This window comes from Chelonoidis abingdonii, chromosome 14 (genome assembly GCF_003597395.2).
Source record: "Chelonoidis abingdonii isolate Lonesome George chromosome 14, CheloAbing_2.0, whole genome shotgun sequence".
In the NCBI taxonomy this organism is placed as follows: domain Eukaryota; kingdom Metazoa; phylum Chordata; order Testudines; family Testudinidae; genus Chelonoidis; species Chelonoidis abingdonii.
The window spans coordinates 5,019,701-5,046,189 of NC_133782.1; the positions used below are offsets into that span (position 1 = coordinate 5,019,701).

Sequence of the window (26,489 nt, forward strand, 5' to 3'; positions counted from 1 at the left end):
GGTGTTAAGCACCCTCAACTCCCATTGAAATCAGTGCTTAGCATCATGCAGAATTGAGCCCAGAAGTTCTATCAGGCTGTGGAATAGTCTCCCAGAGGGAATGATGAAAACATCCCTCTCAGACCTCTCCATAAACCGGACACTGGGCTTTCCTCACTGTGAGGTCAGCAGAACCCCAGGGCACTGGGCTAGCAATTGTGTTGCAGCCCTCGTTGTGTATTTGTTCTACACCAGTCAATGAAAAGACCCAGCACCTTCCAAGATGGGGAGGTCCAACTCCTCCCCAGCACCAGTGAGAGCCAGGCAGCCTGTAACAGCAGTGCTTTCCCAGACCATGTCTACACAGCAAAATGAGGTTAATCTCACTTACACTGGCATACAGCTACTGCAGTTATTAAATCGCTTGTGTGGATGCACAGTTGGCTCTATATGTCGGCATCCTCATCAGGAGAGCGCTTGTATGGATTGTCCTGTGAGTGTGGGGCATTGTGGGATGGCACTTGGAGGCCAGTAATGGTTGACATAAGCAATGCAGTGCCTACTCTGACACTGCATGGCTCGGGATGCTGCGCCAATTGGGGAGATGGTGGTACTAAATCGGCGCAGGGAGGCACTCACATCCATAGCACACAAATTTAAGGGAAGTAAGACATGCCCACAGCTAGGTCGCCACAAGGCAGCTTACGGAGACCTAAGCCTGTCGTATAGACCAGGCCTCAGGCTCAGTTTACAGCCTTCCCTTTATTTTCCCTTCTTGTCTTGTCCTTCCTTTTTCACTCCCTCCTCAAAGCCACTTGATTTTCTCTCTTGATCCTTCTCCCTCATTCTCTCGTTTGTTCTCTCCCTTTCTCCATTATCCTTCTCTCCCTCCTCCATCTCCTCCTCTTTTCTTCTCCTCGCCTTGTCCATCACTCATTCCCCCTCTCCGCCCCTCCCGTTGTACGCCCTCCCACTTCCAAACTGTCTCCCCTGAAAACAGCTGTAGCCCCAGCCACCCATGCCGGTCCGTTTCCAGCCTGGTTCTCCGGTGACTGCTGGGGCTTGTAGTCCTCGCCTCGCCCAGAGAGCGTGGGGGAAAGGGCGAACATGAACTACAAATCCCACAATGCTCCGCGTAGGGGGCGGGGGAGCTTGCCGGCTCATTGCCCTCTGGCGGGGTGTAGTCCCGCCGAGGCGCCCCGCCGCGGGAGGCTGTGCGAAAGAACTACGAGTCCCATCGTGCCCCGCGCTCCGCAGGGCTGGAGATCGGGCGGGCGGACTGCGGACACCGGGGTGAGTGAGTGCATCGGCAGCCCCCCCGCTTCGGCCCCGCCGCGTCCCCCTGTTGCGGGGAGCGGAGCCATGGGCGGGGAGGACGAGATCGTGCGCATCGCCAAGCGGCTGGACAAGATGGTGTCCAAGAAAAGCGCGGTGAGTCCGGTGGGCGGGGAGACCCAGAGGTGCCCCCCTGCTCCCGCCCCGGAGCGCCCGATCCCCGCCCCCAGCGCCTTCCGTGCCCCCCTCTTCTCCCTTGGGGCCCCCCCGAGCGCCCCTCTTCCCTCAGCTCCCGGGGTCCTCCCCCTAGAGCGCCCCTCTTCCCTCCTCAGCTCCCGGGGTTCCCTCCGAGCGCCCCTCTTCCCTCCTCAGCTCCCGGGGTCCTCCCCCTAGAGCGCCCCTCTTCCCTCCTCAGCTCCCGGGGTCCCCTCCGAGCGCCCCTCTTCCCTCCTCAGCTCTCGGGGTCCCCTCCGAGCGCCCCTCTTCCCTCCTCAGCTCTCGGGGTCCCCTCCGAGCGCCCCTCTTCCCTCCTCAGCTCTCGGGGTCCCCTCCGAGCGCCCCTCTTCCCTCCTCAGCTCTCGGGGTCCCCTCCGAGCGCCCCTCTTCCCTCCTCAGCTCTCGGGGTCCCCTCCGAGCGCCCCTCTTCCCTCCTCAGCTCTCGGGGTCCCCTCCGAGCGCCCCTCTTCCCTCCTCAGCTCTCGGGGTCCCCTCCGAGCGCCCCTCTTCCCTCCTCAGCTCTCGGGGTCCCCTCCGAGCGCCCCTCTTCCCTCCTCAGCTCTCGGGGTCCCCTCCGAGCGCCCCTCTTCCCTCCTCAGCTCTCGGGGTCCCCTCCGAGCGCCCCTCTTCCCTCCTCAGCTCTCGGGGTCCCCTCCGAGCGCCCCTCTTCCCTCCTCAGCTCTCGGGGTCCCCTCCGAGCGCCCCTCTTCCCTCCTCAGCTCTCGGGGTCCCCTCCGAGCGCCCCTCTTCCCTCCTCAGCTCTCGGGGTCCCCTCCGAGCGCCCCTCTTCCCTCCTCAGCTCTCGGGGTCCCCTCCGAGCGCCCCTCTTCCCTCCTCAGCTCTCGGGGTCCCCTCCGAGCGCCCCTCTTCCCTCCTCAGCTCTCGGGGTCCCCTCCGAGCGCCCCTCTTCCCTCCTCAGCTCTCGGGGTCCCCTCCGAGCGCCCCTCTTCCCTCCTCAGCTCTCGGGGTCCCCTCCGAGCGCCCCTCTTCCCTCCTCAGCTCTCGGGGTCCCCTCCGAGCGCCCCTCTTCCCTCCTCAGCTCTCGGGGTCCCCTCCGAGCGCCCCTCTTCCCTCCTCAGCTCTCGGGGTCCCCTCCGAGCGCCCCTCTTCCCTCCTCAGCTCTCGGGGTCCCCTCCGAGCGCCCCTCTTCCCTCCTCAGCTCTCGGGGTCCCCTCCGAGCGCCCCTCTTCCCTCCTCAGCTCTCGGGGTCCCCTCCGAGCGCCCCTCTTCCCTCCTCAGCTCTCGGGGTCCCCTCCGAGCGCCCCTCTTCCCTCCTCAGCTCTCGGGGTCCCCTCCGAGCGCCCCTCTTCCCTCCTCAGCTCTCGGGGTCCCCTCCGAGCGCCCCTCTTCCCTCCTCAGCTCTCGGGGTCCCCTCCGAGCGCCCCTCTTCCCTCCTCAGCTCTCGGGGTCCCCTCCGAGCGCCCCTCTTCCCTCCTCAGCTCTCGGGGTCCCCTCCGAGCGCCCCTCTTCCCTCCTCAGCTCTCGGGGTCCCCTCCGAGCGCCCCTCTTCCCTCCTCAGCTCTCGGGGTCCCCTCCGAGCGCCCCTCTTCCCTCCTCAGCTCTCGGGGTCCCCTCCGAGCGCCCCTCTTCCCTCCTCAGCTCTCGGGGTCCCCTCCGAGCGCCCCTCTTCCCTCCTCAGCTCTCGGGGTCCCCTCCGAGCGCCCCTCTTCCCTCCTCAGCTCTCGGGGTCCCCTCCGAGCGCCCCTCTTCCCTCCTCAGCTCTCGGGGTCCCCTCCGAGCGCCCCTCTTCCCTCCTCAGCTCTCGGGGTCCCCTCCGAGCGCCCCTCTTCCCTCCTCAGCTCTCGGGGTCCCCTCCGAGCGCCCCTCTTCCCTCCTCAGCTCTCGGGGTCCCCTCCGAGCGCCCCTCTTCCCTCCTCAGCTCTCGGGGTCCCCTCCGAGCGCCCCTCTTCCCTCCTCAGCTCTCGGGGTCCCCTCCGAGCGCCCCTCTTCCCTCCTCAGCTCTCGGGGTCCCCTCCGAGCGCCCCTCTTCCCTCCTCAGCTCTCGGGGTCCCCTCCGAGCGCCCCTCTTCCCTCCTCAGCTCTCGGGGTCCCCTCCGAGCGCCCCTCTTCCCTCCTCAGCTCTCGGGGTCCCCTCCGAGCGCCCCTCTTCCCTCCTCAGCTCTCGGGGTCCCCTCCGAGCGCCCCTCTTCCCTCCTCAGCTCTCGGGGTCCCCTCCGAGCGCCCCTCTTCCCTCCTCAGCTCTCGGGGTCCCCTCCGAGCGCCCCTCTTCCCTCCTCAGCTCTCGGGGTCCCCTCCGAGCGCCCCTCTTCCCTCCTCAGCTCTCGGGGTCCCCTCCGAGCGCCCCTCTTCCCTCCTCAGCTCTCGGGGTCCCCTCCGAGCGCCCCTCTTCCCTCCTCAGCTCTCGGGGTCCCCTCCGAGCGCCCCTCTTCCCTCCTCAGCTCTCGGGGTCCCCTCCGAGCGCCCCTCTTCCCTCCTCAGCTCTCGGGGTCCCCTCCGAGCGCCCCTCTTCCCTCCTCAGCTCTCGGGGTCCCCTCCGAGCGCCCCTCTTCCCTCCTCAGCTCTCGGGGTCCCCTCCGAGCGCCCCTCTTCCCTCCTCAGCTCTCGGGGTCCCCTCCGAGCGCCCCTCTTCCCTCCTCAGCTCTCGGGGTCCCCTCCGAGCGCCCCTCTTCCCTCCTCAGCTCTCGGGGTCCCCTCCGAGCGCCCCTCTTCCCTCCTCAGCTCTCGGGGTCCCCTCCGAGCGCCCCTCTTCCCTCCTCAGCTCTCGGGGTCCCCTCCGAGCGCCCCTCTTCCCTCCTCAGCTCTCGGGGTCCCCTCCGAGCGCCCCTCTTCCCTCCTCAGCTCTCGGGGTCCCCTCCGAGCGCCCCTCTTCCCTCCTCAGCTCTCGGGGTCCCCTCCGAGCGCCCCTCTTCCCTCCTCAGCTCTCGGGGTCCCCTCCGAGCGCCCCTCTTCCCTCCTCAGCTCTCGGGGTCCCCTCCGAGCGCCCCTCTTCCCTCCTCAGCTCTCGGGGTCCCCTCCGAGCGCCCCTCTTCCCTCCTCAGCTCTCGGGGTCCCCTCCGAGCGCCCCTCTTCCCTCCTCAGCTCTCGGGGTCCCCTCCGAGCGCCCCTCTTCCCTCCTCAGCTCTCGGGGTCCCCTCCGAGCGCCCCTCTTCCCTCCTCAGCTCTCGGGGTCCCCTCCGAGCGCCCCTCTTCCCTCCTCAGCTCTCGGGGTCCCCTCCGAGCGCCCCTCTTCCCTCCTCAGCTCTCGGGGTCCCCTCCGAGCGCCCCTCTTCCCTCCTCAGCTCTCGGGGTCCCCTCCGAGCGCCCCTCTTCCCTCCTCAGCTCTCGGGGTCCCCTCCGAGCGCCCCTCTTCCCTCCTCAGCTCTCGGGGTCCCCTCCGAGCGCCCCTCTTCCCTCCTCAGCTCTCGGGGTCCCCTCCGAGCGCCCCTCTTCCCTCCTCAGCTCTCGGGGTCCCCTCCGAGCGCCCCTCTTCCCTCCTCAGCTCTCGGGGTCCCCTCCGAGCGCCCCTCTTCCCTCCTCAGCTCTCGGGGTCCCCTCCGAGCGCCCCTCTTCCCTCCTCAGCTCTCGGGGTCCCCTCCGAGCGCCCCTCTTCCCTCCTCAGCTCTCGGGGTCCCCTCCGAGCGCCCCTCTTCCCTCCTCAGCTCTCGGGGTCCCCTCCGAGCGCCCCTCTTCCCTCCTCAGCTCTCGGGGTCCCCTCCGAGCGCCCCTCTTCCCTCCTCAGCTCTCGGGGTCCCCTCCGAGCGCCCCTCTTCCCTCCTCAGCTCTCGGGGTCCCCTCCGAGCGCCCCTCTTCCCTCCTCAGCTCTCGGGGTCCCCTCCGAGCGCCCCTCTTCCCTCCTCAGCTCTCGGGGTCCCCTCCGAGCGCCCCTCTTCCCTCCTCAGCTCTCGGGGTCCCCTCCGAGCGCCCCTCTTCCCTCCTCAGCTCTCGGGGTCCCCTCCGAGCGCCCCTCTTCCCTCCTCAGCTCTCGGGGTCCCCTCCGAGCGCCCCTCTTCCCTCCTCAGCTCTCGGGGTCCCCTCCGAGCGCCCCTCTTCCCTCCTCAGCTCTCGGGGTCCCCTCCGAGCGCCCCTCTTCCCTCCTCAGCTCTCGGGGTCCCCTCCGAGCGCCCCTCTTCCCTCCTCAGCTCTCGGGGTCCCCTTAGAGCGCCCCTCTTCCCTCCTCAGCTCCCGGGGTCCTCCCCCCAGAGCGCCCCTCTTCCCTCCTCAGCTCCCGGGGTCCTCCCCCTAGAGCGCCCCTCTTCCCTCCTCAGCTCCCGGGGTCCTCCCCCTAGAGCGCCCCTCTTCCCTCCTCAGCTCCCGGGGTCCTCCCCCTAGAGCGCCCCTCTTCCCTCCTCAGCTCCCGGGGTCCTCCCCCTAGAGCGCCCCTCTTCCCTCCTCAGCTCCCGGGGTCCTCCCCCTAGAGCGCCCCTCTTCCCTCCTCAGCTCCCGGGGTCCTCCCCCTAGAGCGCCCCTCTTCCCTCCTCAGCTCCCGGGGTCCTCCCCCTAGAGCGCCCCTCTTCCCTCCTCAGCTCCCCGTGGCCTCCTCGGTGCCCTGCCCCCCTTTTCTCCCTTGGGTTCTCCCCCTAGAGCGCCCCTCTTCCCTCCTCAGCTCCCAGCCACTGGGGTGCTCAGTCCCTGAAGAGAGCCCCACCAGCACTTCAATCGTGTCCCCTGGGGTGCCCCCTCCGAGGCTATGCCCTCCCCCATGAGAGCACCCCTGTCTCCCATTGCGTGTCTCCCCTCAGATGTGCCCAGAGGAGTGCCCCTCACTGACCCTGGTTGTCCCCTTCTCTCCTGAGTGTGCTTCCATCCCTCTCATGACCTGGTGTGTGTGACTCCCCCTTCCCCTCTCCTTAGAGCCCTACTTTGGGGTGTCCCTCTGTCCCCTTCTGAGCCTTTGGGTCCCCTCTCCCTGCTGCCTTCATGGAGCGTTCCTCACACACCCCCTCCTTTGTTTTCAGTTATGTCCTCACTACTGCACCCCCTGGTATCTCCCCAGAACACCTAGTATTCCCCAGCACAGCCCCCTAAAGCCTGCTGCTGCCGCCCCCAGTGCGTTATCCTATACATCTCCCTATCTCCTGCTGTCCCCCACTATGTGTGTGCCCATAGCAACCTTTCACCTACAGTCAAGTGGATCTAGCTCCAGTGCCCTCATGTTCCCTATCAATAAGGCCCTACCAAATTCACGGTCATGAAAAATGCATCACAGACCATGAAATCTAGTCTCCCCTCCATGAAGTCTGGTCTTTTGTGCGTTTTTACCCTATACTATACAGATTTCAAGGGAAAGATCAAGGTTTCTCAAATTGGGAGTCTTGACCCAAAAGGGAATTGCAGGGGAGTAGCAAGGTTATTGGGGAGGAGGATCGTGGTATTACCACCCTTACTTCTGCGCTGTTGTTTTCAGAGCTGGGTGGCCAGAGAGTGGCGGTCCTGACTGAGGGCCCAGCTCTGCAGGCAGCAGCGCAGAAGTAAGGGTGGCAATACCACACCATGCCATCCTCACTTCTGTGCTGCTGCAGGAGATGGCTCTGCCTTCAGAGCTGGGATCCTAGCCAGCAGCAGCCACCGCTCTCCAGCTGCCCAGCTCTGAAGGCAGCCCGCCTCCTGCAGCAGTGCAGAAGTACTGCAACCCACCCTACAATAACCTTGCAAATACCCCCCCCCCCCCAACTCCTTTTTGGGTCAGGACCCCTACAATTACAACATCGTGAAATTTCAGACTGGAAATAGCTGAGATCATGACATTTACAATTGTTAAAATCCTATGACCGTGACATTGACTACAATGGACTGTGAATTTGGTAGGGCCTACCTATCAACCATCTTGCAGCAAAGCATTGTAATTCTCAGTTAGCCATCTGCAACACTGTGGAAGGCGAGCCACCTGTTGCTTTCTGCTCCAGCCCTGTTAGCCCCCCTCCTTGGTGCTTTCCTTGTGGAAATGCATGGTGGCCCCTCATCTACACCTTTCTGCCCCTATAGTCCCCTCATCGGTGCCCTGCCGGAAAGCACATGCATACAGGGAAACCTCCTTTGCCTTTTGGTGGCCTTATTTACCATCAGACCTCCGCAGAAAAGCATGATGAGTCTGGGGGAGCCCTTCTTGCTGTACCCAAATTCTTCTCTCAGCTCCCCTGTACCTTCCCATTGCAATTTCGCTGACTGCTGCAGCCCCCTCCCACCAGTATACCTGCAGCCACCATCACTTCCTCTCAACTCCCTGCAGCACAGGGAAGGGTAGACCTTGCAGCCCCCTCAGCCCTCTGAGGTCTCCATTATTTCCTATCACTTAGTCATCACTGCCTTGCCTCAGAAGGGGAGCACCATCACCTCCCCTTTCTTCCCCATCCTATTCCGCTGCAGTAGTGGGAGATTCCTCCTCCTCCTCTCATCATCTCTCTGTAGCCAGAGGTGTGAAGAGCTCCCTTCTTCCTCTCAAATGACCAGAGAAGAGAGGAAGCATGCCCATCATTCCTTCTAGAATTCTCCTTCTAGTATTACAGGAAGATTTTTGCTGTCTCCTATCTACTTCTGGATCCCAATTGTCTCCCAACCTAGAAAGCTTTGGTGGGAGAACACATAGTCTTCACAGCTGAAGTGAGGGAATTCCTTCATTTCCTTTCTCCCCACAGCTCCTCCTGCATCTCTTTCCTGGGGACTGATCCTTTCTTGCTCCCTCCTCACCTAGCAGTTCTCCACAACTTCTGTGATTGCCCTAGTTCTCTCATTTCAGTTCCCAACTTCCTTCCTCAGGGTTGGATCCATGTCTCCTCTTAACCTTCCCTTTATACCATAGCTATTTCTCCAATCTTCTTCCCTTGGACTGCCCCCCAATATGCTTTCTCTGCCATGCAGACCTGCTCCCCAGTACTCTTCTTCCTCCCTAATTCTCTTCTGTCCCTTCACTATGAAGATAAAATGACTGTCTCTGCTTTCCCCTAAAATCACATCACTGAAGAGGTCCTCAACCTCAAAGTGGTGGGGTGTTCTTCAGAAAAGGAAGCATGAAAGGATCATTATTGTTGAATTGGCTTCCAAGTGTCAGTGATTAGCAAGGAGAAGCAGTGTCTTTAGTGATTTGACCTAGTTGGCATTAGAGTGTAAGGTAACGGACTGTCCAGTTGGTAGTTTAACAGGTGGGTCACTATATCCTGTGATTTTTGGCTACTAAACCATGTGCAGTTTACAATACGTGAACCAGCATCCAAACCGTTGGTTCCTGCAGTCGTGGTCCTTTGTCACTGGATCCTCATTTTGGGTACTTGTGCTCCACTCTGCCCCCACCTTGTCAAATGAGGAACTTAACTTTAGCACACACTGGTCCCCATCCTGCTTTTACTAAAGTAAGTGCCAAACTTCCTCTGAGGGGAATAGGAATTGGGCCATTATGTGCACTGTAAAGGCTGCATTTATTTGACTCTCGATCTTGGAATGTCAGAAAGAAATTTGGCAAGTCATTCATTCGTTCTGGGTAAGTTGCTGTAAGGCTCCTGAGGGAGTGAGTTGCCTGTGTGTGCATATTGAAATCTTCAGCTTCACTTTGATTTAGCCCTCACAGCCTGTGTCCTTCAGGATGATGCTGGCAGCTGGATCTCTTCCTGAGATGAATCGGAAGCAGCCTTTCTGCCTGGAGGGGGAGGGATCTGAAGCTGAAATGTGTCAGTTCAGGCTGCTTCACACCACGGCAATTATAGTCTCTGTAGGTTTTGTGTTTCAAATGGGCCTGGAGTGGTTAGCATTTTAAATGAGCTGTTAAATGTGAACATTAGAAGGCCTTGTTGGTTAGGAGAAGAGAGGAAGAAACTGCAGTCTGAATGGAGGCTGACAGATTCCAGGCTATAGTTTTCACGGAGAGTACTGCAGAAGTGAAGATTTGCTAACATCTGTCCAGAGTTTGCAATTGTACCTGATATTTTAAAATGTACACGTGGTGTAGTTAGGGCCATGCAGCAATTGAGTTTTCTGGATACAGTGAAGCAGATGAATGAACATTTTACATACCGTGTTCCAGGTGACCTGCTTCCTAACTTCCTTGCTTCTTATCAATTTTAATACAGTGGGCAAAGCTTTTCTAAAGGGCAGTGGGTGGACATCCTGAGTACTTTTGCAAAGCAAGTTTTCCTTCTAGCCACAAATCCTACCAGGGACACAATGCCAGCAGCTTTCTACTACCATAGGCAAAATAATCACTACCCCCAGCGGTGATTGTGAAGTGCTCTGAGAGCCTCTGATGCAATACCTTGGCAAAGGTATCCGCATCGTCAACCAGGTCACCTAAAATGGTGATTTGCTAACAGGATTATTCCTAAAGGAAAAATGTTGTGAGAGACAGTTTTTTAGGTGTCAGTTCTTGTCTGAGGTGCATTTCTTGGGAGTTCTAATTAAACTATCTGGATAAGGATAATAGTTAACTGTGTAAGTAGTAGGCACAATAGAAATGTGCTGCGTGCCCGGTCAGATCTGTTACATAACAATGCTTCTCTGTCTTAGCTAAGGCCTCCTTATATACTATAGTTTCAGGAATATAATGAGGATTGTTTCTAGTGTCGTCTAAAATATTAGTCTCAAGATTGGTTGGTTGGCTCTCTCATGTTCTAGGAGCAACTGTTGCTTTATTGGCCTGTGCAGGTTGAGTTTAAGTAGCTGTTCTTTTTTAGATGATATGGAAGAAGTGGCCCATAATAACTTTTTTTTTTTTTTTTTAGTAACTAGTAGTGTGTTTTTGTTTTTTTTCCCCTCCACCCTTCTTGCACAGGATGGTGCGATGGATTTGCTGAAGGAACTGAAAAGTATGCCTATCACTCTGGACCTGTTACAGGTAAATCATGCAACTAAGGCAAGGAAAACTAAAATCCAGAGGTAGGTGGAATAAATGCTAATTTTTTGGGTATGAGATTAAGACAGTCTCCCCTACCATTTGTTCCATCCTCCCAGAAACAGCAAACAAAGCTATGTAATGTTGTATTTATAAAGCCTCACCAAGAGAGGTGCTTAGGGTATCAAAACAAATTCAAAATTCCATTTGTAAACATGAAGTGAAAAGATCGCGCTTTTCAAAATCAATGGAGGGATCGGAATAAAGAAGGGGAAAATGTGAGGCCAGCAGCAATCATATTTTTTAGAAAGCATTTGTAAAACTACTAACAAAAGAGAGCAGCAGGGTACGTTTTGAGTGGTGAGACAGGGACTGAAGCAGAGCTTGAGGGGAAGCACAACCTAGGGCCCGTAAAAGTTGGGGGGCATGTTCCATTGGGATGAGGTTCTCGGGGAAAACTCTCGGGGGGGTGGGGGAGAGAGGCAACTCCAATCTGGTTTTTAGAACTAAGTTAAATAGTTAACAAAAGTTAAGGGCTTTAGTAATATGCTGAAACTTAAAAACACTCCTTCCGGGCTTCGGTAACGATTAAGGTGCTGAACATCCTTTTAAAAGAAAATCCTGTTAGAAGAGTGGTTGTAGTTTAAAGGCTTGAAGTATCGTGCATTATAGCTATGCATCTGTTTATAATTTTGGCCCTGTTTTTAAATTTCTAGGACTCTCTGAGGGATTTTCTTTCAGATCCTGTTCAGTTTTGAGTAATTTATATATGCTTCTAGGTGGTTAGGAAGGGGAAAAGGTGTCATGGGAGATGGAGTCCTCCAAGAGAGAGCCATATGCTATGTAAGCCAGATATTCAAGACTCACCGAAGAAGCCAACTTGTTGGTAGCTGTAGAAGCATCAAGCAGCTGGCTCTGTCTCAAGAGATTTGTACACCTTGGTCAATGCTGCGGTGTCTTGTGGGGGAGACCTGTTGTTCTCTAATTTTAGTGCCATTGGCTAACTAGTCAGTTCTTGAGTGGTTCACTTCTTGAATGTTGATTTGCAGTCCACCCGGATTGGGATGTCGGTGAATGCGTTGAGGAAGCAGAGCACTGACGAGGAAGTGATATCGCTTGCCAAATCACTTATCAAGTCCTGGAAAAAGCTTCTAGGTAAGAAAATAAGAAGGGTTTGTTGGATTCAGTTTACCAAATAGTCACCTCTAGCAGCTTTGCTATCCTGTAGGTTGTGTTACTCGTACAAGCTTCTGTCTGCATCAATAGAGATAGGAAGTTCTAGCAGGCCACAGAACTTAGAACCTTAACATTAGACTTCTCATCTGGAGGGTTTCAAGTACTACACAGTGAATTCCATTTAGTAACAATGAGTTCCTATTTTTAAAAGAAAATGGTCCCTGCAGAAGAACTGGAATTAGGGGCCAGGACTGCAAGTAGTTAATGTGCACTTGCCCAGGCTTGCAAGGTTTGAAATAAGAATAGTTAGCGTGCCAATGATAGCAGTACATTGATCTTATTTATAAAGTTCTCCATTTGCTGACTGAGGTGCTCAGGGTGTGCTATAATTTAAAGTAAATGCAATATTAAAATATCAATAAACTAGCACAACAGATAAAAAGCCACTAGTGTAATATCGTAAGAAACCTGCTAGAAAACATTTCCAGTGGTGATGAGTTGGAGGGTGAGGTCTTATTTAAAATCTTATTGCTTGATTATACTTCCTGGAATGAGATATGGTAATGCTTAATGAGCAAATGTTCATAAAGCTCTTTGAAGATGGTACTTTGTACAAGGGTAGCCCTTTGCTTGCTCAAAGCATTAACCCATTTAGCCCCTTTGCAAAGTAGCTAATTAGTATGGTCCTCTATTTTTCCAAAAGTCAGTCAACTTGTCTAAGATTACTTTGTGAGTCATTAGCAGACAGGGATTAGAGCTCAGGAGTTTCTCTCCCACTTCTGTGTTCATTCCTCTTGGACCACCTTGGAAATAAAAGTGCGTTATAAACAACTTTTTCTTGGGAATTTCTAAGAATAAATGGAAATACTCCACCCAAGTACTAATAAAGACACTTTATAGGGCTTATGGTGCCACTGAATATTTTTTTTCCTGATTGCAGACCATGAAATCTTAAGCCCTTTTAATTTCAGATCAGAAGAGAGGCTATGTCTTGAGTGGGTTATTTGTGTCATTGGTAATTGATGTAATTATCTTTAGCATAAAGCATGCTTCTAAGCCTATGGCAGTACCTGTTTGTGAAGCTCAGAGTAGAGTGTCCTTTCATCAAAACTGACAAGTCTGTCTGAGTCAGTAGAAACAAATAACTTCTATGTTTAATACCATCGGGTTGTTCAAGGTGTATGTGAAATGAACTGCTAGTTCCAGTCTGCATCTCAAAGAAACCTCCTACGAATAACTTGGCAAAGAAGCCAAAGATTAGACGGGTATTGGAGACTGAACTCTTTTTTTCCTCCAACCCACTGCTGGGTCTGGTCCTTCTACGTCAGGGTGGATACATAATGGTGGGACCACGAGGGGAAGCCTTCACTGCCTGTTCCCGGTCTTATCTGACCTGCATTTAACCAGAACTTCTGTCTTCAGCACTGCGAAGCTATCACCTTCCAACAGCACTGAACTAACTGGAAAAGAAATACACTTCTTAAAAGAATAAATTGTATCCCTGGCCTTCCAAACACCTACTTTAAGGGAGGGGCTGGCCTTCATTGGCATTTTTGAAAACTGAATTGGGTTTAAGTTCCATTTTCAAAAGTGATTTTTGAAAATTTTACTCAGTCTGTACATTCAGCAGCAGGGATCTCACTAGAGAAGAAGCTTTGGCTGGGATAGGCCTTCCCTTGTGAAGAAGGTAATCTCATGGAGTGAAGGGTGGGTCCTTTCACACTGGCTAGCTATGGAAAGGTTTGTGGTACCTTTGCTAGTTGCTTGACTTCTTGCCAATCAAAGGCAAGTAGAAAGATTACCATGGGTGCATTGCAAAGTACTTTAGCCTGTATAGACCCATTCCTCCATGCTGCTCTTCTGGAGTAACTTGCCTCTGACCAAATATCCGAGCTCTTAACCATCCTTTGTGCCCTGCTTAGTGTAGTCAGGATTGTGGTGTGAAGATCAACCCTGAACCCTCTGTAGTATCTGAGTGTTTGTTTTTTTCCCCTCTTCTCACTGGGTGCAGATGCTTCAGAGGACAAAAATGAGGAGAAGAAGAGGAATTCATCCTTGTCGGCATCCTCCTCAAAAGAGAGCGGTGACTCAAGAGACCAAAGGTAATGCTTCCCTTTAGCCCAAGATGACGCTATTGAACATGTTGTTCCATCACTTGGGGCTTTCTGTGTTAACATTTGATCTTTAATATGTCTATTGGGCTGTGCAATTGGTCGCTCAAATGCCTCATTCTGATCAGACCTACCAGGAGTCCAGCCTATCCAGCAAAGGTGACAGGCTGCCTGTAGATCTGTGCGGTGGTCTATAATAAAGAGAAACTACAACTGTAATGGAAGAATAAACGTCTACAAAATACAGTGGCTTTAGTGAGTTTTTTTGCTTTCTGTTCTACATGATTTGTTTTACCTTCACGTTTCCATTTTCTTCTGTTCCATGCTGGTTTCTTTTTCTGTTAATAAAACATTCCTTTGGGTTTGATTTTGTTTGTGTTGCATTTTCATATTTTTTCCCTTGCTTGTTGTAAACCCTTGGAGTCCTTTAGAAGGGCTGTGACTATGCTCAGCTTTAGCCTTCTATGCTGATGCATGGGAGCCAAGTATTCACAGATGCTCCTAGCAGGAGCCTCATCCCCTTCTCCCTCCTGCACAATGATCTCTCCTCCACAAGTGGTGGAAGAAGTCCACCCGCCCCGCAGTCGGCATCTAGCTGGTCTGCTGCTGACTCACCCCTCTTCATGGAGTGGGTACTCCCCAGCCTGTTCCCCATCTGGCAAGAATAGTTAGAACAGTCAGCAAGGGGAAGTGGGGCCTGGGTGGAGGGCAGGGAGGTTATGAGGTGGGACCAGTTTCACCAGAGTCCCAACTGTGCCTCCCAGAAGCAAGAGACTGATCCTTCCTTTTAGCCAGAGCGCTCCCAAGAATCCCACACGGACTCCAGGAACCTGGCCATTTCATAAGGTGTAAAACACCTATGGATTAGTCAGTTTCTTAAGGATTAATATTAAGAATGGTCTGACCCAGTGCGGCCAATGGTCCATCTAGCCCAGTATCTTGACTTCCAACAGTGGCTTGTGCCAGGGCAATTTTGAGTAATCCACTCCCTGTGACCCAGTCCTAGCTTCTGGCAGTAAGAAGTTTAGGGACACCTAGAGCATGGGGTTCCATCCCTGACCATCTTGGCTAATAGCCATATTCTAGTTTCTGTTTATTGGTAACTCTCTGGTTTACGAGTTTTCCCATGCTCATTAAAATCCGTCCCTGCCTGTGCCAGTCAGTCAGTCCTTATCTGACTAGCCTTTTTACCGTGCTCTGTTTTGTTTCAGAACTGTCACATGACTGCTGCTGCAGCTTAGTTATTTTCAAACCCCAGTACCTTTGTGTAGGGCTGGTACTATGAAAGTTACCAGCATGAGGGCTGAGCTGCAGCAGTTTAACTTGCTACATCAATCTCCTCCTCCACTTGTGTATAAACTGGAATGAAACGTTCCAGAAAATCGTGATTTGGCATGTGCCTTGCCATGTTTTTAATAGAAATGGATCCCTCTGGTTTTGAGTCCATAAGTCCAGCTGTAATGCAGTGTAAAATTGGAGCAGGGACCGTCTCTTGTTCTGTGTGTGTTCAGCGTCTAGCACAATGAGATCCTGGTCCATGACTAGTGTTTCTAGGTGCTAATTCTACAAATAACATTAATCTGGAATCTCCCAGTAGAAGTTTTCCCTTTGCATTGTGCAAAGACAAGGATTTCTCTGGGATGGGGGTGGCAGGGCTTCATGTGTTTTCAGTGAAAGGTGTGCTTTTGTAAGCTGGGAGAGGAGGGGTGTAAGCACAGGATTGGGACCCAGGAATGCCTGCCATCTAAATCCTGTTTCTGATGCTGGATCCTTCTGTGCCCTTGGGCAAGTGTCTATGATTCTTACCCCCATTTCTCAATCTGAAAATAGAGAACAGTACTTGTCAGCCATATAGGAATCTGGTGAATCTTAGTTCATTTGTGTCGGCAAAGGGGAAAGTAGTATGTTTGTGCTAGGCTGATGGTATACTAGAGTCAGGAAATAACACCTCAGAGAAACCTCTGGCTTGGCTTCTAATAGACTTTCCTCAGGAAATTCTTATGAGTCTGAAGTAAGAGGATTTTCCCGGCACATTGCTCAGAGTTCCTCAGCTCCCCTCAAAGCACCTGGGAGAGTGAGTAGGGTGAGAATTGTGTGAGTAAAACAAACCCAGTCTGCTAGGATACTCGCAGTTTGGAGGAAGTGGTCTGGAGTTGTCACAGCCCAAATAACACACCAATTGTGGTCATGGAGGCAGAAGTATGGTGCTACCGGCTTTTTCAGCAACCAAGGACCAGTGGATTAACCGTCAGTCCCACCAAACACTTTGTCTTCCACTAGTAAGGCTCTAGGAGCCACTGCACGGCTACTACTTTGTTTTCATTTCAAAGTGCAGTGCAGACATTAAACCTCCAACACCCCTGTCAGGTAGAAGTACCCTCTCCCTTTTACAGGGGGAAACTGAGGCAGAAGTTAGGTGTTAGAGATTTTTAGCTCCTGTCTCCCAGCCCGTAGCCAGTCCTACATCATGCTGTCTCATTACAGAGAGAAGAGCATATGTTCCTCTGATGGTACAAAAGAGACTCCCAGTGCACCCTGACAAACTCAGAGAGCTTACTGGGCAAGAATTGCCCCGGTGTCTCTGTGAAGGACAGGCTGAGACTAAATTAGTCAGACGGTATGGCTGATCTCTGGGTGATGAGTGCACTCCTATGCTGGTTTGATGAAGCTGCTATCAAAGCAGTAGAGAGGCCAGCCAGTGTTGAAATGTACTTACTGCAGCCATGGAGTCTGAGAGATTTTGGCTGGGCCTTTCCCCTTGGGATATCTCTTGGCCCATAACTTTTCTTGATTTCTGCGGTGCAGATGGGGAATTTCTTTTGCAATGACTAGGGAATTAACATCAGTACAGCTGTATCCAGAGCGTCTCAGCCCTACAATGTGGAGGTGGAGCTTGTTCTGGTAGGCGAGATTTTTATGTGATACGCTAGTATATGGTATCCCTTATAAAAATTATATCCTGCAGTTCTGTATTATGGTTCAAAGCACTGTATCTCACTACTGGATGGTGTAATATTGTGGACTATTACTACAATATTTTTTAATAGGTTGCGTATAGAATGTCTTCATCTCTGACAGCACTGTGGTTTCTTTTTTTGCCAGAACTCTCATCAGGCCACTTATTGGGAGTGTCTGGATTTGTTGCATGTCAGTGTGTTACTTTTATGGCAATTTCCTTTCCAATGCAATCCAAATTCTATTATGAATCTGGCCATCACATGTCACCATTTTGTTCTTAAGTCACTTCTTTTGTAATGCAGAGGACTTTTTAGTCTCCTCTTGGGTAAAGTGTACAGCCTTATTCCCATGTTTGACAGGAGCAGTATGAACCCCCAGGATTTCCTGAAGCAAAGCAGCTCTTTGTGGTGAGGGTTCTTATTTGCCAACTATTGTAATGACAGACAAACCTCCTCTTACACAGACTTTGTAAGTGTGGGCTGGACTGCTGTGAAATCTGTTTTGTTTGATCCAAGAGCAATCAGCTGAGGTTCTTCTCAGGCTTGCTGTGGTTTTAAACTGCAGGAGTGAGGAACAGCTTGTTCTGCTTCCCTGCCGGTCCACTGGACCGCAGCCTACTCTCAGTGCTTCAATTACCTCTCATTCTACTGCACAAGCAGCCAGCTGGTCTACAGGGTTTGGGGGTTACTTTGAGCCATAACCTTCCTGGGGCCAGGCTAGGTGACTCCTGTTCCTGAGGTAGAACTGCACTGAGACACACAACACCTAGTGAGGTTTGTAGGGCAGAATGTCAAATTTTCTTTGAGGTTGGCAACGACTTTATACACACCTCCACAAATGAGTCTTCCAAAGCTTTGGTGGATGGTTGCTTCTTGGGCTGTTGAATTCTACCAAAGCCACAAGCTCATGTAACAGCTTCTAGGTGTGGCAGGCTTTGCACGTTTCCCTGGATGAGTTTTTCTTGGTCTCTTTAAAGCATCAGTTGTTATAGGCCCTATCTGCATGTGTGCAATCGCATGTGCACTCAAGAGTTTACAGGAATGGTATGTGCAAACCGCACTGAAATCAACAGGTACTCTGCACCTTTCAACCATCAGGCCACTTTTCCTTAGTTCCCAAAATATTGATTTAGGAATCGAATTTTCAGCATCCAGATTTGATGTTTTAGCTCTTAAAGCACATGGAGCTTATTTTACTCCTTTTTAAAAATGTTTAATTAGCAGAGATATAACAGTTAATGGAAGCGGAGTCCTAGAATGGAGATTTTGCTTTGGGATACTTTTGTGGCTCAATGTTTCTGTGAGGCTGAGACAAAGGACTTGTAAAGTTCGCCCAACAGAAGCACCAGTCTCATTGAGAAGCATGTTAGAGCCCCATGTGATCCACAGAAATATTCATTCAGCCATGTATGTGTAGTCTGTACAGAGAGGCTTAGATTCATATTTACTGCAGTAAGTGGTGGTACTTGTTCCCTTCGAAACAGCAGCTGCTTACTGGCAAACCATCATTTGCAGCATCTCTTGCAACCCTAAGCTGCGTACATACATCTCTTGCAAGTCACGCTGTATGTACTCAGTTTAGTGGCGTTAGTTTTTTAGTCTACATTTAGCCTACATTTTCAGAAAAATGCACACGCAAATTCACTTGTGCTGATAACCTGTTGTATATCTCCATGACTATTTGGGCCATTGTAAATCTGGTCCAGAGACGTACATTTTCACAAAGATAGGCCCTGCAGCCCCCCTTTGAACAGTCAATTACTGACACCTGAAGCTGCAGATGAACCCCTAGTGGATTTTGCAAAAATGCCTAAACCTGTTCCCTGCCCAGTTCCTATTGAAAAAGCTCAGTGGAAGTTAGATGCCTAAAAGCCTTTGAGGACCTGGATCTAGTGTCTTTTGTTCAGCCCCTGAACAACTGCCAGGGTTCAAACTCCCTACGCGTCACTGTGCCCTCACTCTTACAACATCTCCCTGTAGGGTGCACCAGTAGGCTTGAGCTTCCATTCCCATTGCATCCTTGGCTACATTTCTGTCCGTGCCCGCAGGGTGCCATTTGGGGTAGGGTTTTTAAACGTGGGATAGGTACATCTGGAACTAGAGTCAAACCACTGCCTCCTCTCGTGTAGCAATAGATAACTTAAGATTTTGGGGCGCTGATATGCTGGGCTGAGTTGAAACTCGCCCTACTGAACTATTCCCACGTCAATGCCTTGAGCTGTCTGAGCCCCATTGTTGGAACAGCAGCGGTAGCAGCTTCATGATTAGAGGATAAACACCCAAGGTTTTAGGACAGCTTCATTGCCTTGCGAGTAAACCAGCAGACCTAGTATAGTAGAGTGGCTCTGTTTCAGTGGCTATAAATGTCAGCTCTAAGGGAGTCATTCTCTCCCTCTTCCATCGAATGGACAGAAAATGGGTCGGGTTCTCTGCAGCCCCCCACAGGTGGGGAGCTGGTTATAGATCCCTGATTCTGTGCCCCTGCCCCCGAACAGATCAAACAGCTGGATATGGTCCCTAGGGATCAGATATTAGCAGAGGCTAGCTGGAGTGCATGGGCTTTAGCCACCCCTTCTCTGCTACTGCCAAGGAGGCTATGGAAAGGGAGGCATCCAGCAGGCCTATGGTTTCTGCTCCCTTTGTGGTGCCTGAATATGCAAGGAGAGCAGAAGAGGGCAGAGAACCTGTCTGTATACGTTGGGGACCAAATATCCTGCGAGGCTGAGCATGCGATACAGAGGTTTTCACCTAGTTGAAGTTCAGCCTAGATCAGGAGGAGCTGACAATAGTACCTTCCTGTTAAGTGGCCTGGAGGGAGTGAGTAGGTGTTTTCAGGCTGTTTCCTAGTGGTGGTTTGTCCACATTACACTTGCTTTTGTTAGCAGCTCGGTTGGTGAGGGCTAAGCCTGAGGGCACGGACACTCACCTGCCCTTTCAGCCCGAGTAGTGGACCTTCCCGCTGCAGAGTTAAGCTATGTGGCTGGAGAAGCTTGCACTGTTACAGCCTGGGCTGTGCCTGCTCTGTGAATACCCAGAGGATTCCAGTCTCCAGGGCTGTCAAACCAGCCGTAAGTGCACCTGTAAATAAAAACTGTGAACACTAGGGGGCCTGACTTTAGAAAACCTGCATGCAAATGATTGTGCCTGCACATGAAAATGACCGTGATTCACCATTACAGGTGCAGTTAGTCAATTAGCGTGTTAATTTACAGCTGTTGTCCATGCTCTCAATGCCTCTGGAAATTTTAGCCTCAAATGATTCCAAGTTAGAAGCGTCAATGTCTCCCTCCTAACCAGTGTGCTCTAAGGAAAGGTTCAGGGTGAGGGGGTGCTCTAGTTGCATGACCCATTGTGACTTCATACTACAGTACAGACAGCCCAGGTCTCTCACCTGCTACTTCTCGTTAACTGCTGGCCTTTTCTACAGGCTTTACAGCTATTTTTCAACTCAAATCCAGGGGACTCTTTGAATTGTTTTGATGGCAGGAGTTGCTGCATTGAAGAGATAAGGCTTTACATAGAAACCAAAGAGGTTAGAATCTGTGCTGAGATAAACTTCCATGGAACAGAGGGGGGGTTCTCTGCCTTTATCCTACCTTTGGATAGTACTCTCAGTCAGGGCCAGGCTTCCTGGGGTCATAAACAGGGAACATCTTCAGCTGGATTGTAATAATCTTCATTGAAAACCCCCTCACCAATAGGGAATTTATTAAGCAGCACGCCATTACCCGTGCTCAGAAATCAAGTCACGCTAGTTGTGGGTGGAATTCACCTCTTCCCATTTAAAGCCGGGGTACGAGGGAACTGAATAGGGGGCTGAAGATGCAGAATTCAGACCCCTCTACCTCTAGGCAGGAAGTGAGACTGCAGCACAGAAGGACTGCTCCCCCGTATGGGTTTTTTTTGGTGACTGGGTCCACATAGTCACTTCTTTCCTGGTCAACTTCCTAATAGTCCTTCGTGCTGGCCTCCCATTGCCGTGTCCAGGTGGCATAGAGGTCCTGCTGCATCCCTCAAGAGGCCCCATATACAGCCCTACCACAGTGCAGATATGGGGTGAAGGGCCTTGATCTGATCTTCCTCTCTGGCCTGCATTTTGCTCTAGATTTAATTTCAACCACTTGGCTCAGCCGAGAGCCTTGTTTTCCATAAAGTGTTTTTGGTTGTGAGACCATAGCCCCGGTGAAAGATGTGGGCCTGCCAGCCCTGGAGACTAAAGACTTCTATCTCTGGAGAATCTGCAGTGCATTCAGTAGCTGAGCAAGCTTCCCCTTGTTACCCTGCCCATGTGCCTCAATGTTGAGCTGGAGAAACTGCCTTTGGGGGCATGAGTCTCCATGGCCCATTTGCTTCTGGGGCTCTCTGATGAACCTACCTCCCAGGGTGCTAGTTAGAGGAGCAGTTTCTGATGTGGTCACTTAGGAACTGGACTGCGATCACCCGACTTCTTCAGCAAATACCAGATTCGGGGGGAGGGGGGGGTCAGAAGGGATGATGTTTACATTTATTGCATTTTGATGGGGGTGAATAAGGGCATAATTTGGGTTATATGATGCGCAGAATGATAAAGTACTGATGGACCAGCTCACTAGAATGGCTAGACATTCCTGACCCTAGCATTTCACATATGGTGGGAGTTCATGTTGTGGAATCCTTGATCTTGTTGCATTTTAAGAATGTGCAGAGGAGCACATGGTGTTTATTTGAACAAACTCCTTTATTTGACTGAATATTCTGATTGCTTGCTGAAGTGCTTTGCAATGATTGTGTGGTCCATATAGTGCTTCAAATAAAAAAGTCTCTTTTCTTTGTTACACTAAGGAAATGAAATACAAAAACGCTCCAGGAATAAAAACATCAACCCTACTCCCACAATCCTAGCCTAGGCACCCCTTCGCTCCACCCCAGTTCTAACAGAATTCACTCCCGAGAGCAAAATTAATTTTAAACTTCCCACAAATGGATCGTCTGTGAAAAGAGTCAGGCAATCCCTGAGGATCCCATCATCACTAACTGGCATTGACGTTACTGGAAATTTTGCCTGAATAAGGCTCTTTCTCGGATCTCGGCATGTCATTCCAAATGGTTCCACGTTCCAGGGAGCTCTTCCTTGGAGCTGTAAATTCCTGTATGGCTGTGTGCCAAAGTACCAGCGCCAAACACCCTGGGCCCCATGTTGGCAGGTGACAGAAAGTCAAAACCCAAGCATGTAGTATTGGCAGTGTCCAATAGCTGTATAATAGCCCTTCTCATGGGGCCTGTTAGGAGATTTTAAATGAGGAACTCTAGGTTCTGTGGCAGGATTCTTGGGTCAGGCTGTGTTAGGGGAAGCTCTAAGTCACCTCCTTGCTCTGCTGATGGAGGGGTGACCTGGGATCGTTCTGCACCAGCCCAGAAATGCCCCATACAGAGCACCATCTCGGCAAGGCAGTCCTTTTGCAAAGTGGATTCACTGTATGCTCCAGTGCTGATTGTCCAATGTAGGGACAAGGCAGGCGCAGTAATCTCTTTTATTGGACCAACTTCTGTTGGCGAGAGAGACGAGCTTTCGAGCTCCATGGAGCTCTTCTTTGGGTCTTGGCGTGTCATTCCAGGAGGTTCCATATTCCAGGGAGCTCTTACTTGGAGTTGTGAATTCTCATATGGCTGTGTGCCAAAATACCAGCACCAAACTCCCCAGGCTCCATGTTGGAAGGTAACAAAGTCAAAATCCAAGCATGGAGTATTGGCAGTGTCCAATAGCTGTGTAATAGCCCTTCTCATTCACCTCCAAGAGTATGACTGTTTTCTTTTTGTTCAGTTGGGTAAATCAGTTTGCGTAAACAATATCATAGAATCATAGAACTGGAAGGGACCTCGAGAAGTCATCTAGTCCAGTCCCCTGCACTCATGGCAGGACTAAATATTATCTAGACCATCCCTGGCAGGTGTTTTGTCTAACCTGCTCTTAAAAATCTCCAATGATGGAGATTCTACAGCCTCCCTAGGCAATTTATTTCAGTGCTTAACCACCCTGACAGTTAGGAAGTTTTTCCTAATGTCCAACCTAAACCTCCCTTGCTGCAATTTAATCCCATTACTTCTTGTCTTATCCTCTGAGGTTAAGAGAAACAATTTTTCTCCCTCCTCATAATAACATTTTATGTACTTGAAAACTGTTATCATGTCCTCTCTGTCTCCTCTTTTCCAGACTAAACAAACCCAGTTTTTTCAATCTTCCCTCATAGGTCATGTTTTCTAGACCTTTAATCATTTTTGTTGCTCTTCTCTGGACTTTCTCCAGTTGTCCCCATCTTTCCTGAAATGTGGCACCCAGAACTGGACAAAATACTTCAGCTGAGGCCTAATCAGCGTGGAGTAGAGTGGAAGAATTACTTCTCATGTCTTGCTTATAATACTCCTGCGAATACATCCCAGAATGATGTACACTTTTTTTGCAACAGCTTTACACTGTTGACTCTTATTTAGCTTGTGATCCACTATGACCCCCAGATCCTTTTCCACAGTGCTCCTTCCTAGGCAGTCATTTCTCATTTTGTATGTGTGCAGCTGATTGTTCCTTCCTAACTGGAGTACTTTGTATTTGTCCTTACTGAATTTTATCCTGTTTGCTTCAGACCATTTCTCCAGTTTGTCCAGATCATTTTGAATTTTAATCCTATCCTCCAAAGCACTTGCAACCCTTCCCAGCTTGATATTGTCCGCAAACTTTATAAGTGTACTCTCTATGAAGACATTGAACAGAACTGGACCCAGAACTGATCCCTGCGGGACCCCACTCATTATGTCCTTCCAGCCTGACTGTGAACCACTGATAACTACTCTCTGGGAACGGTTTTCCAACCAGTTTTGCACCCACCTTATAGTAGCTCTATCTAGATTGCATTTGCCTAGTTTGTTTATGAGAAGATCATGTGAGACAGTATCAAAAGCTTTACTAAAGTCAAGATATACCACGTCTGCAGCTTCCCCCCATCCACAAGGCTTGTTACCCTATTGAGTTGGTTTGACACAATTTGTTCTTGACAAATCCATGCTGACTGTTTATCATCTTATTATTTTCTAGATGTTTGCAAATTGATTGCTTAATTATTTGCTCCCTTATCTTTCCAGATACAGAAGTTAAGCTGACTGGTTTGTAATTCCCCGGGTTGTCCTTATTTCCCTTTTTATAGATGGGCACTAAATTTGCCCTTTTCCAGTCTTCTGGAATCTCTCTATGTATAGTATCAGGCGTCATTGATAGGTTATAAGGACTTGTCAGCATCCACAAGTGTGCAGAGCCACCCCAGCTCCTAGGAGCTCTGTGTTCATATCCAGGGATAGCCCTATTGGTTGGCATATTGTCATCTTTGTGAATTTGGAGGGTGGCTATTGGCCAAGGTCTTTGCTCTGCTTTTTCCTGATTGGTTTTACATCATTGTAATGAACAGGATATGTGACCACGTTGCTGCTGCGCTGCGCCCCGCGCTGCTCTCAGTGACCTGAACCGAATCATTCTGAGAGGTGAAGTTTCTCTAGGGTGACCAGACGTCCCGATAAAATTGGGACTATCCCAATTTTTAGGTGTTTGTCCTGTGTCCCGATTGATGTTTGGTTGGGACGCAATTTGTCTCGATGGTTTTTTGTTTTGTTTTGTTTTGTTCTGCCGGCAGGACTCTGCTTTTTTTTCTTTCTTCTTCCCTTTGCCGGCGGGACTCTGGGACTCGGGGTTTTTTTTTTTCCTCTGCCAGCGGAACTCCGGGACTGTGAGGTTTTTTTGCTGTGCCGGCGGGACTCCCCGCGAATGTGTCCCGATATTTTCTTCATCCCATCTGGTCACCCTAAGTTTCTCTTCTAGCTCCAACAAAAGGCAGGACCCACCGAAGACTCCAACCACACCGAAAATCACCACCTTTCCGCCGGTGCCCGTCACCTGCGACGCTGTCCGCAACAAATGCAGAGAAATGCTGACTTCTGCTCTGCAGACTGACAGTAAGTAGGGCAATGGGCTCCACTGGGCTGGCTGCAAAGTCCCACAGAGGCCCCTTTGCCATGCATTCCTCCTGAGCGTCAGAACCGTCTGTGCGTAGAGGTCAAGGCTGCGGTAGGGAGGAGTTCCAGGCACAAACAAGAGGACTGTAGCCCTTAATCCCCTGGCCAAAGCTTATTTCACCCAGGGGATCGACCTCTCTGTGCCATAGAAGGGATGAGAGTAGGGTGGCCAACTTCTGCTGGGCATCTAGTTGGGGTGACCTCAAGCCAGAGGAGTCCCATAGGCATTGGGTTCACTTCCCATCACCTGCTCTTGTCTGATTCCTTTAAAACTCAGCTGACATCCCCATTTCCCCACTGGGAGAAAGTGGAGCTGAAATGCAGTGGGCTGGATATGTTAGTAACCACACTGCTGCCAGTAGTGTTCTGTGGCTAGGACTGGACTCTGAGGAAACATAGCTATTAGAACGGATCCTCTTGAAGGTCGTACGTCTGTAACGGCTTGGACTGAAGTTTGTCCCTCAGTTTTACATGTGCTGCCCTGGTTGAAGTCAATGGGAGCTGTGGGTGCTCAGCACCTCGGAAAAGCAGTCCCTGAGTGTCCCACGTTGGGCCCCTAATACTTGGGATGTCCAAAAGGAGAGGCTGCCTTTGAAAATGAGGGCCTGGCTGCATGCTGAGGCTCTGCATGAACTTGGAATGATGGAGCGTAAATGACAGATGGAGAAATGCACAAGTCACAAAGCTTTGCTCAAATCGCTCCTGTATGTCTGACATGCCAGAGAGTGTTAATTGCAAGAGTTTCATTGTATCGTCCCCTCACCCCATCCCTTGTCTACTTCAAAGAAGCCCAACCTGTGGCTGTCCATCCCCTTCCTGCTCATTGGTCATTTGCCATGTCCAGGCTCCAGCCACACAATCATTACATCACTCAGGCTGTTCCTTATACAGTAAAGGTTGTTTACTGGCTTTCACCAGCTCTTTGCTCCAAATAGAGCAAGTAGGAAGTAGGGAGAGATAAGGGTGTGGGTGGAGGGAGGTTGCAGGCCATTTGGCCAAGAATAAGTAACGTGAAGGCCTGATTCTGATTACACCAGCTTTACTGCTGTGTAACTCCATGGATTGGAGTGGAGTTATTGCCAGGTTACACCACTGTGAGATCAGAATCAGTCCCTGTGTATTCATGTTTAGGCTAAGTTATAAGTTCCTGGTGTCGTGTTGGTTACTGGCAAACCATACATATTACTGCACCTGGGTGCCAATCATTGGTTTAGCTCTCGACACCCCTACTGGAGTCAATGGAGCACCAGAGGGCAAAAGTCAGCCGGGGTTGTCTATTTTTGTCATTATATTTTATTGTGTGTCAAAGGGTGCCTAGGCACTGCCTGTGATAGCGGGAATGTGAGAGTCTAGATAGGCAGAGAGCTCGGTATTGGTCCCCAGGGTCTCTCTTGATGTTCGAAAGTGATCAGTAATTGTGCTCATTGTTTTTTTTACAGATGATTACATTGCCATTGGTGCTGACTGTGAGCACCTCTCTGCCCAAATTGAAGAATATATCCTTGTGCTATTGAGGGTTCCCTGAGCAGCGCTCCTGTGGGGGGGACATTAACAGGCCAGCAGGAAAATAGGGGCAAATGGTGGTGTTTGTGCAAAGGTCTCGCTCAGCCTGGGCTCTGGGCTCGGTCGCAGCATTGTTCTGGAGTAGCAGAGCTGCAGGGTAAAGATGAAGCCCCTGGATGGATTTGTTGTCGGCTCAGAACTGACCCCCTTGCTGGTGTGATTGTGCATGGCCGCCTGTTGTACTGCCCTGATTGCCCCATCCACCTGTGCAACAGACGTTCCCTGGGAACTTCCCCACTTACCTCCTTGATGGCTCTCATTGCCACCAGGCCATGGGGCAGGGCCAAGCAAGATGTAGCAGTTGGTGTCAGGTAGCCTGCTAATTTCAGAGGAGATGGAGTGCCAGCAGAGTGTGTGTGTGTGTGTGGGGGTGTTTGTTAGTGTAGGGTTGCACAGCTTTCTAGCCGCTCTAATAGATAACAG

At 51.2% G+C, this 26,489-nt stretch overlaps 1 protein-coding gene across 1 annotated transcript in view; it reads left to right on the forward strand.

The window, feature by feature from the left end:
• The first annotated feature begins 1,205 nt into the window (after positions 1–1,205).
• The window catches only part of TCEA2 (transcription elongation factor A2), a 30,249-nt gene continuing 4,965 nt past the window's right edge, over positions 1,206–26,489 (forward strand). Inside the window, exons 1-6 of the mRNA XM_032766486.2 lie at positions 1,206–1,410; positions 10,166–10,228; positions 11,275–11,380; positions 13,413–13,503; positions 24,310–24,443; positions 25,943–25,999. Coding sequence (XP_032622377.1) covers positions 1,342–1,410; positions 10,166–10,228; positions 11,275–11,380; positions 13,413–13,503; positions 24,310–24,443; positions 25,943–25,999 — 520 coding nt within the window. The 5' untranslated portion in view covers positions 1,206–1,341. The remainder of the gene's footprint in view (positions 1,411–10,165; positions 10,229–11,274; positions 11,381–13,412; positions 13,504–24,309; positions 24,444–25,942; positions 26,000–26,489) is intronic.